The sequence below is a fragment of the Phytophthora cinnamomi genome (genome assembly GCF_018691715.1).
Source record: "Phytophthora cinnamomi strain GKB4 chromosome Unknown Contig12, whole genome shotgun sequence".
Classification (NCBI taxonomy): domain Eukaryota; phylum Oomycota; class Peronosporomycetes; order Peronosporales; family Peronosporaceae; genus Phytophthora; species Phytophthora cinnamomi.
In genome coordinates, this window is record NW_027150945.1 from 136,558 (window position 1) to 147,583 (window position 11,026).

Here is an 11,026-nt window from a genome sequence, read left to right on the forward strand (position 1 = left end):
CTACCATGTACATGTACAATGATAAGCGAAAGCGCACTGGAACCACTACTCCGAAGTACTCGATATAATAGTTGGGCATACAGCTAGTCGATCTTGAACTTCGGGCCAAAGTAGATAAGGGGGTTGTACGCTGGTCCTTTGAAGGTCTCGTAGAATCTCAAGTAATTGATGTAGACGCGGTAGTTCTTGTCGTACGGGCCGGTTGTTTTGTAGACTTTCAGCTTGTCGTACATCGTTGATGGAGTTCTCTTCATCTTGAGCCAAAGCGTGAAGCGGATGTTCCAGTAATTGTTCCGGAAGTACTTCTCGACGTTATTCTTGGCTTTCCTGTACAGCCTCTTTACTTTTCCGAGTAAACCTGGAGTGTATCCGTTGAGAACGTGGAGCGTGTGTGTTGCGTGCGATTCCTTTGCCTTGACCTTTTGAGCGGCCTCCTTCACGCCTGACGGCACGACTACGACGCCCCTTTCCTCGTTGTCCTCACCACCAACACCATCACTCCGCAAATTCCTCCTCTGTCTATCGTATATGGCGACGGACAGTTGAGACTCGACTGGTGCTGCTGGAATATGCGCTGTCTTGTCCGTTGCCGAGGCGACATGGCTGTCTGCAACGAAAATAACCACTAACACCAGGAAGACGTAGCAGAGGAGGCGCATAGCTTGTGGTTGAATCCAGTTGAGGCAAGTTTACGAAATGAAGATAACCGTTGGTCGCGCGCAACAGCGCAGTGCACATAGTGCTTCGCAACTGCTTTCTGCCTACAGATATCTTGGGATTTGGAAAGTGTCCTGGTGGTGTTCAATCAAGCATCATCTTTATCGGTCGTCGTCGACCCGCGGCATCTCGAGATTTGACTCACTTGGGAAGGCACTGTATTCTTCACATGTTGAGGACGCCGCCATCTGGACCAAGGAGCTGCAGTTCCTCGCTCCCATTGGCCAAAAAGACGTCAAGGCCTACACTCTGACACTCTTCGTGGCGAGCAGGTACGTAAGACATATGTACTGGTACATGTAAATACTTCAACAGCCAAAGCCATGTTTGTTCCCAATCCAAGCCAGCTGGCAATTGCGAAGCCAAATTTTGGGAGCGAAACTTCACACAACGCGAAGTGCCGTCTACCCCCGATAACGACGAGCAATAATAGCGAAAATAAATGTTATCGTTGGCACGTTGCTTCTGCTGGTTTTGCAAAGTAGGAGATGGACGCTGCAATAGTAGTCAGCAGCAATCCAAACATGTTATTCGACTCGTAATGGAGCATCTTGAGATTTCCTACAGCAGACTTTTCCCCTAAAACACACCCCTCACTACAGGGTAGCCAATCATGCTCAGCAGTGCGTTCAGCTCACAACTCGAGATCTCTTAGATGACAGCACGTAATGCAGCAGAACCGAGCAAAAAAAGGAGAAGGCTAGAGCAACCGAAAATGAAACCGGCTCTCGGTGATGGATGTCACTCCCCAAAATGACCGCTACGAGTGGCCCGCTTATTAATAGGCCCAAGCGTTTTTCTCGACACGTGCGTTACATGCGTGCCCTACCCCGTATGCTGGGTTGAGAATGAAACTGACCAAATTTGATTGGCCCAGTGTTTGATCAATATTATCCAATCATTGTACTGTTACTCTGTGTGATCTACGTGTGTTTCACGACTCAACAATATCTGAAGCGCTGACCAAGACTCCCCCGTCCGGCAATGGGGAGCGAAGCTGGTTCAACCCACCAAGCCCCTGTAGTATCTCTTGAAAGCTAACTCTCTAAGTAGCGTAGAAGCATGCACTCGCCACGAAATCCGCTCTCGAACTGTGTTTTTTTTTCTTGCTGCTTGGTGTCGCTTGATGGCTACCAAACAAACCAGAAGGCCGCACAGCTCAACTTCAGCTTTCCAGCGACGCCATTACCTTGCGGTGGGGGTGAAGCGCGGGGGAGAAGCACGTCGAAGCCGGACCGACGCCATGTCAGAGGAGGGGGAGTGCTTTGAGGCACTGATTGGCCAAAAGTAGATAACGCTTGCTGACGCATGCGTTGTGCAGTATCATTTTTGTAACATCCTGTTAACCAATCAGATCACAAAGTGTCCGAAAACGCATGCGTCCGCCTCGGTTGAGAACGGACCTTAGGAAATACGGTAGCTACGAAGATGTGTTTACCCTCATAGAATAGCTGGAAGAGGGGAGGTCTATCCGGTGGTCCTGGAAGCGCGAGCAGCAAAGGCATCTACAGATATGAAGCCGCCAATTTGGCTGGTTTTGGCGGGTTTGCTTTTCACCCTCTCCCTGTAAGAGTTGATACTCTACCGATGAATTCCTAAACCGTATATGATCAAGAAAATATACCGAAATTAGGCAATTTTCGGTGTATCAACCCTTTTTGTTCGGTGCATTTTCAGTTGCTCTAGCACGATCCGCAAAAAAGCCGGTCATTTTGCAAAGAGCGAGCAGAATGCTGATATCGATACACTGACTACCGACGAGGAAAAAGCCTAACTATCGTACATTAGTACACATGCATCGTTGCATTTGCATATATAAGCGTACTGTTCCTGTGCATTTACCTGTACATTTCGTGTACAAGTGCGAACGCGACAACTTCAAGCTTTCAGGAGTACATTCTCACATTCGGTAGCGTACCCTTGCCGAATTGAGCACCTCCTCTCAAATCCTATAGAATTTGTTGAGTACAGAAAGCTATTGTACCTGACTAGCTTCAGTAAAGGACGACAAATACGATTCTGACTGGATTTCAGAATATTTTTTTGTATATTTTCGGTACTTTGTCCTAAAATTCGAAAAAGACATGAATTTGGTTGCTTTTTAGGGGTAACAATCTCCATTAAACAGACATTGTGAGTCGCTCTGCAACAGCACCAATGCTTTCTCCGTGGTTTAACCCCTTGATTACCAAGATCCGACACACAAATTAATGTCGTATTATACGACGAAGCCATGTCATTTAGAAATCGTATGGAGCAGATGTTTGACGTTCGGTTAGGTGTATAACCTTTCAACAGGTTTTCCAACGCAATGTCGTAAGTCATACCTCTTTGAAATCATGTGACGATTTCTACGTCGTAAGTGACGAGAAATCCTACGGGAAAGACAGTACAAACTTGCAAATCAGTCAAGAAATGTTGCACGGTGAAGTCAGTCACTTGTAAAAAAAAACAAAGAAAACAGACGTTGACTAAAAAAATGCATTGCAATCGTCAGTCGAGCTCTCATCACGTGACACGCAAACACCGCGCTCACACGAAGGCTGTGCAGCTCCCACCACTCCCGCTTTCGCTACCCTCGTCGTCTCCCTCCTTGTGGTGAAGCTCCAGCTCGCGGCGCGTTTTCCGGCGCTTCACCGCTTTCTTGCCAGGACGACGCAGCACGACGCGATTCCCCAAGGCCTGCGGAATCGCCTACCCGCCGTCGAAGTCGTCGTGCCAGATTTCGAAGCACGTCTTGGCCACCCCCCGTACTGATGCCTGATTTTATTGCACAGCCAGCGTTTCGCATTGTCTACAGAGCAATGTGACGAAGCTCGCTGGGATCTTTCCGGCGAACCCGTCAATAGCCCGCCGCCAACGCACTCTATGTCCCACGCACGACCCTTAGTGGATGGGAGAGGGCAGCTGGCTTCAAGGAACCGCCGCTTCAACAAAAACTGGCTCGGAGACCATGGACACACTCTCGGCCGAAGCCCCATGTCTCAGCTGGGAGGCCTAGCTATTTCGCTGAGACTATTGCGACTCTGAAGCCACGATGACTGAAGTTGACTATGGATTGGCTTGACTCCTGTGAAGTTCGGATTGCGGTCACCCCGCTGAGCTACTCTGAGCTCAGACGTCCCGGATAGACACCTGTTGATGGCTGGATGCGCGGCAAACAGAGCCGACTTGGTCTCAGCTGAACTCGCTGCAGCTCGGCTGGGAGTCGGCCAGCTTTGGTGGTGAAGGCGCTGAAGTCTCCAAGTCTCAGCTGGAAGAACTGAAGTCCCCGGGTCTCAGCTTGGATCACTGAGACTAGCTGGTCTCAGCTGAAGCCAGTTGGTTTCAGATCTTACTCCTCTGAGCTTGGGTGATCTCAGCCGGGACAGTTGGAATCTGTATGTCTCGGCTCAGATGTTTCAGCGGGATGTGCTTCGGCTCAGCGGACGCTCCGGAGTCTCGGTTTGGCGACCCAGGTCTCAGATGATGCGGGCACTGGTGGACATTTATGCCGGGGGTCTCAGTTGGAATCTCGCCTGAGACTATGGGGGCTCAGAGTGGCCGATGGGTACACGGTGAATGCGCGCTGCTGGAGGGTCGCGTCATCAAATGATGACGGACTCATATATCAGCCAGGATGGGACCAGCTGTACCCGGGTACGACACACTTTCGACCAATGAGTCACCGGGGATCGGCTACTCATCACTGAAGCTTCGTTGAAGATCTGCCGAACCCATGCCTGACCACGCTGGATTTTGCTGAGCTCGGCCCATTATTGGCTAAAACTCAGGTTGAAGCGCCGAATGCCTTAGGCACACTGGCAGCTCTCAGGATGGTCTTAGCACCCCTTTGTGGGTGCTCTCTGAACGGCGCTGTGCGCCCCCACTTGATAGGTCTTTGTTTGCATGTGTAATAATTGAATCAGAATCGAATTTGCCCCGAAGGACGCAAGTGGGAGTGTTTCCTTGTGTAAAAGGGTGCCGAGGACCGGTTCCATCAAAATTCAACCCCATATAGTCTTTTTGGGTGTACCTCGGTGCGAGGAGGAGCTTAATTAGCTATTTTATATTATTACGTGATCTGGACGACATTACCGACACGTATTTCGTATTTTCGGGGAGTAAGTGACTCTCCTGAGGTTTCGGTGGAGCGACTACGCGGGGGCTGAGATTGGCTCAAGTCTTCAGTGCGGTTGCTGAATTTCGCTCATTTTGGAGCGTGGTGCGCGGGCGTCCCTGGGTGCAGAGCGACAACCCAAACTACGGACAGGCTCAAACCGAGCCAATTTTCTCGGGGCCACTCTAGGTCTGAGGGGCGAGTGAAGACCTGTGGAAGCGGCTCTCAGCTGGAGCCGCCGAAGGAAGTGAAGAAGCTACGGAGACCAGGTCCAAGGTCTCGGAAGAGGTGGACAAGTTACGTGTGGAGTGTCGTGTTTTGTATTGGAGAAAACACGGGGCAGATTGAGTTGGACACGTGCGAGCTGAGACCTGTTGAGTGGGGAGCAGGTTTCGTTTGGAGAGCGCTGGAGACATCTGAAGTGGGAACAAAGTTGCTGTGGCTGGCTGACGTCTGGGCCCAAAGCGTAGCCCTAGGAAGAACCGTCAAGGGGATCGCAAGGGAGGTGCACACGCCGCGCCTGACCAAGGACTGGAGCTGGGAAGTTTCATCCGAGCCGTTGTTGGGCTCAGCTGAGGTATTTCAGCTGAGACCCCAAGACTCTGAGCCTTCTGAGCTCTAGTCCGACGTTCGGCGGTCTACGTTTATTCAAGGTTCGATCTGGAAAGCCGGGAATTGGCCCGCACCTCGCCACAGCAACGCTCGCAGAAGAACGTCGTGGCGAAGGACTTCTTCTTATGGTCCGTGCGCAGCAGAGCGCACACCTTGCACGAGCGATGGCGGCGCTTCTGGACTCCGCTGACAGTCACCCAGTCCTCCGGCTGCTCCAGTGCGTGGGTGAGACGAACAGCAGAGCGCCTTCGCTTTTGACTGGAGGTAGAGGGACACCGGCAAAGTCATCGGCCTCCATCTGCAGCAGCTGGTTCTGTAGCACTGCGTACGACTCCGCTCGCTTCATCGGGGTTGTACCCGCCATCTTGGCGGCCTCCTTATGCGAGATGAACGCGTTCACCAACGCAAGGTCCACCATGCCAAGGAACAGGCTCTTATAATGTTTTGTAAACTTGGTCGACGTCTGCAAGGAGTAAGACTGGAGGCGGAGTTGATCGTGCACATCAACTCCGCCCATCCAGCGCTGGTAGTCTGTCACCGGCGCCGGGCATGGGACTGTGACCGCACCCACCTGCTTCACGTTGCGACCGATAGATGACTCCGCCATTACCGCGCCCGTGCACAGGTAGTGCACAGGCTTGCGGTCCCACCAGTGGAACGCTACCATGGTGGGGACCGCGACCGAGCGCGAGAACGTGAACGTTCCGCGCGGGATGCTTGCCGGGCGGACCTGGCGTTTGTTCTTCACCATGGCGTCGTAGCCTAAGCGATTAGTCATGACTGTACCAATAACGTACACCTGCATCTTCAGCAGCTCAATCGCAAGTAGAACCGACGAGTAATACCGGTCAATCACGACCGCATGCCACGGAAGGCGATCAGGCCCAAGTATAATGTTGAGGTTCCGGACCACAGCGATGGCGCCCGTCTTATGATCAAATTTGGTGTCATCATCTCCGCTCCTTCGCTTGCCAGCGTATATCTCAAAGCTGTAAAATACGACAAAGCATTGTAAATTCAGTACTAATGTCGTAAGTTACGACATGCAGATTCAAGCAAAAAAATCGTACCGATGTCAGTAGGCAGATCGGGAAACACAAGTCATAAACATTTTTGAGCCGTACCAATGCGGCTCGTCCGGCATGAACATTCGCGTCGTATTGCGACTGGACGTCGCTGGCAGCACGGCCTCGTCAAACGAGAACACTGCTGGTAACGACCACCCCGCCAAAAACTGCTGCTGCAACTTGTCGACGACCGGCCGAAGCTTCCACAGCTTGTCCCGGGTGCGTGGGGCCTCGTTGTTCACAATGTGGAGATCGCGGATGATGTCCGTGCAGCGATTCCGGGCCATGAACCTCCCGAAGGTCCCTGCGGGAAAGCGCCATCCTCGACCATCGTCCAGTGCACGGAGAAGCGGCGCTTCTGTGGGCACAGCATGCGCTCCATGAGCAGACCGACGACATGAAGGATCGCTTGCGTCTGATACGCCGGCTTCGCCCTGAGTCTCCGCCGGATTTGGGTTATCATCTCGCGCCGCGACGAGACCTGTTTCCTCTGAATCGCCGCTGCTCGACGGTCAACTTGCTGGAAGCAGTATCTGTTGGTCTCTACATTGATGTGGACCCACAGCGGCTTGGGCATAAAGAACAGAAAAGACTCCAGCGGCGAGTGGCATCGCGCGCGCAACTCCGACTTCGGATGTGCTACTTTATCTCCAAGTCCATGCTTTCGTCACCAGCTACAAAGTTGACGTCCGTCTTGATCTGCGGCCGGAACGTCGGACCTGTCGTAGCAGCAGGCCTACCAGGCGACTCAGAGTCGCTCTCGAGACCCGACGCCTCGGACAACAGCTGCAGTGACGCCGCGGCTTGTTGTTGTGACTCGTCCACAGTCAAGCAACTAGCCGACAATCCAAATTCCAGCGAAACAGCCACCTGCGAAAGCTCGACGTCCAAGTTGCCGTCGAGCAGCGCATCCAGCGTCCTCCGCGACAGTTCCACGCTCGTATCAATTTGAGAAGCAGTGATTATGGAATCGGCGTCAAACAGCTCCGCAGCAGACTCAGCACTCGATCTCGTCCTCTAAGCCGCCGCGCTCGTCGTCGTGTCCGTCGCCGTGCCCATCGTTGTGGTCTTGACCGCCGCGCTTGTCGTCCGGGGCTTGGCCGTCGCGCTTGTCGTCCGGGGCTTGGCCGCCGCGCTTGTTGCCGTCCTCTTGACCGCCGCGCTTGTCGTCCGGGGCTTGGCCGTCGCGCTTATGGTCGTCTCCGCCGCCGCGCTCGACCTCCTCGTCGTCGTCTTGGCCGCCGCGCTCGTCGCCGTGGTCTTGGCCGCCGCGCTTGTCGTCCGGGGCTGGGCCGTGGCGCTTGTTTTCGTGTCCTCCTCCGCGCTCGTGGGCGTCAAAATCTCGCCCTCGTCTAGCAATCCTGACTTGAAGGCGCGCTCCTCCAGCGCGGCCTCACCATAGAAGATGTGGCGAAGTGGCTCCGCGAAATTTGCAGATCGTGGGGTTCCTCTTGCACACGGTGCCCGAACTGCCGACTAACGGAAGGGATACTCCGATCTTCCGTGAAGTTGCTGATCCTCACCTTGTGTACCCGTCGGTGGGCTGGATCGCTCTTCGGGTGATCTCGGAAAACGCGCTTGCGGTCGAGACTTGGACTGTCCGGCGGACAGCGGGAACTTGTGGCAGCAGCGGGGATACTTCTACGCGCTGCGCCGGTATAGGTTCGAGTTGTTGATCTGGGTTACCTGGATCGAGACTCGTAGGCCGATGTTGATCTTGGCCTGGGGTTGCCTTGTGGTCGGTGTGTGACCTTGTCTTGCCTTTCCTTGCTTGCCGCTTCCTCTAGCGGTGGGTTGAAACGAGGGTTGACGGACGCTGGGCCAAGCAATCCTGGCGTCCGGGGTGATTCGATCTTGGTGGCGTCGCTGACTTGGCGGAACGTCGGGTGGGCCAAAGTATATCCCGTGCCCAGTAGCGCGAAGGCGAAGACCACTTGTGATGAAGAAGGAAAAATCAACTCTGTTTAATGTGTTACCATGTCCTATTACTGACCCTGCTTGTTCTCCTACACCACTAATCTTGGCGCGTTATTACTGGCTCCTTGGACCTCACTGACTCTCTCTACGGTGTTTGCGTCATCAGTGGGACTGAGATTCGGTGTCTATCTTCAAGATCAGCGCCATCCCTTTCGAGATCGATATCGTCGATTCTGATCGAATATGCCAGGTATTGGTTTCCGGCTTCCGTGGCATCTCTCTTGTGACCTTGACACTCTTCCGAGGTATTACATCCCTTGCCCTTGATCGATGGGTTGAGATCGCGGCATAATTTAATTCCCCGCTCCACCACAATCGTCCCCTGCACGGGAGAACACCGCGCAACGGTATTCGTTCGCTGCATCGTCTCTCAGTCGCAGTATCCTCTCCCATTCGCGCGCTTCGTGTCCATGCTGGCGATGGATCGCAGTGATACCATGCCCGGCGGCCAGCGCACTCCAGATCGAGGTACTCCAGATCAAGGCTCTCCAGATCAAGGCTCCGGATCAACCTCCGTCGTCTTCCGCAGATCGCGTGCCTCCTTCCAGCTCCAGATCGTCGTCGACAGGCTTGGGCTTGCTTGTGGTGGCGGCTCCTGCGGGTTCCGAGGCCGCTGGTGGCACCTCCGACAAGCACCCGTCACCAGAAGACCCGTTACCGTGTCCTGTATGCGCCCAGGCTGCGTGCGCACCGACCGTGCATGTAGATCGGCCCCCTCTTGACCTCGCTGATATCCGCACCTCCGTCCAAGCTATCCAAGCTTCAACCCAGCGTGTGGAAGACGCTGTGGCGCGGGACGCGCTATCCCGTGAACTTCAGGATGAGCACGCCGATTTCCAGCGTGCCCACACAACCTCGCTTCGTCATTCAGCCGAGCTGCACCGTCGCCTTGATTCAGCAGAAGCCAGCGCCCATTCATTCATTCGATTTTGCCAAGATCGCCATGACACGCTGATTCAAGAGCTCGAGTTGGCGAACTCGCTGTTAGTTTCGCGCACGGCGGATGTAGACGTCCTCGGTGAGCAGATTGAACGCGTGGACAAGCGCCGGCGTGAGCTGGAGCAGCGGCAATCAGAATCTGACAATATCATCCAGCACCTGCGCGACCATGTTCGTGATCTTGAAGCCCAGATCACAGCGGTGACGAATCACCCCGGTCCCACCTCCAGCTTTGGCACGCCGACTGCAGGCCCAAGATCGAGAGCTGCAAGACCTTGCTGCCGCCCTCACTACGGCGCAGCAACGTTGTCAGGCACTCGAGGAGTCCGAGATCGCCTTAGTCGAGGCTGCCGCCAGGCTTCGATCACAAACCGAGTCTCTCAGCCGCCGAGTATCTCGCCTTCTGGAGGAGAGGGACAGTCTTCAAGATGGACTAACGGATGCTTTACGTCAGCGTGATCGAGCGGAGGGCATGCGCAAGATGGAGTCAGAGCGGGTGCTCAGGCGACGGGCCGATCTGCAGGCTCAAGGTTCGTTTTCGCCCCGCTGTACATTGATCTGTCTCGGCGTTAATGCTCATCCTGATCTTCCTGTTGTCTTCGTCTTCAGAGGCGCATGTCACCTTGGTGAGGGCTTCTATTGCTCGATTGGAGCAGCATATGGCGCAGTGGCGTAGTACCAGCATTGAAAACGGGCGCCTTCGAGATGTCGCGCAACAGGAGGCCGACTTACATCGCCAAGATCGTGATCGTGACGCTGCCGCCCAAGATCGCGATGCCGTTGTCGCCGACTACCATTCGCTCCAGACCCACTATCTCGATGCCTATAACCGCTGCTCAGCTGTGGCAGCTGTCATGGGCATGGATGCTGGTCTCCCAGATCCTTCCTCGTTCACACATCATGACTTGCACACGCACATTGGGAGGGCCCGAAAATTTCCACGCACAGGTGCGTCCCCCGCGGCACTTCGAAATGTGCCCACTTCACGATCTCGATCGCCTACGCGGAAGACATCTACCAGCGTCAGATCCCCTACAGGAGGTAATCTCACACCTGCAAGTGATGACGCCGTCACCGAGGTTGCGGGACCTGCGAGTCGAAGCCCCGACGATCGGCACCGTTCGGGATCGAGCCAGGATGAAGAGATCGAGGTCACGGACGAATTCTCCGACGATGTAATACCGGAGATCGAGGGCGAGAGAAGCACCGCCGCGACGAGCAGCAGGACACGGACACCGTCGGCCCGGGGAGTGTCAGAGAGGAGGAAGAGCCTGATGAAGAGGCCGATGATGAAGTTTTGGCCGCCTTGTCTCGCTCCCGCTCCTCCGACCGTCGCCGTAGCTCATCGTCCTCTGGTCCAGGATCTGCCGGCCAACCTATCGATGTGGGCGGAACTGGTGGAACGCCTGACAGTCCTTCGGGCAGCTCCTCCGGCAATTCCGGCAGCGCTGAACCCGGCGATGATGTACCTCCTGCTTCTGCTCCTGGTGAAACCACAGGTGGGCCTAGCGCAGCGAGACAATCAACTCTCAGGCAAGATCAAGCGGCAGAGTTTGATGTAGGTGCCGAGCGTGATCTGACGGAGGCTACTCGCGAGATCGGTGGAGTTGATGAT

General features: G+C 54.6%; 1 protein-coding gene across 1 annotated transcript; it reads right to left on the reverse strand.

Moving 5' to 3' along the window:
* Positions 1-83: 83 nt before the first annotated feature.
* IUM83_13519 (putative secreted RxLR effector protein) lies at positions 84-659 on the reverse strand (the record flags this gene model as incomplete). The annotated part of the gene is made up of 1 exon (XM_067938198.1): positions 84-659. One exon carries the CDS (start codon positions 657-659, stop codon positions 84-86), a length of 576 nt encoding a protein of 191 aa, XP_067797942.1.
* Positions 660-11,026: the final 10,367 nt, after the last annotated feature.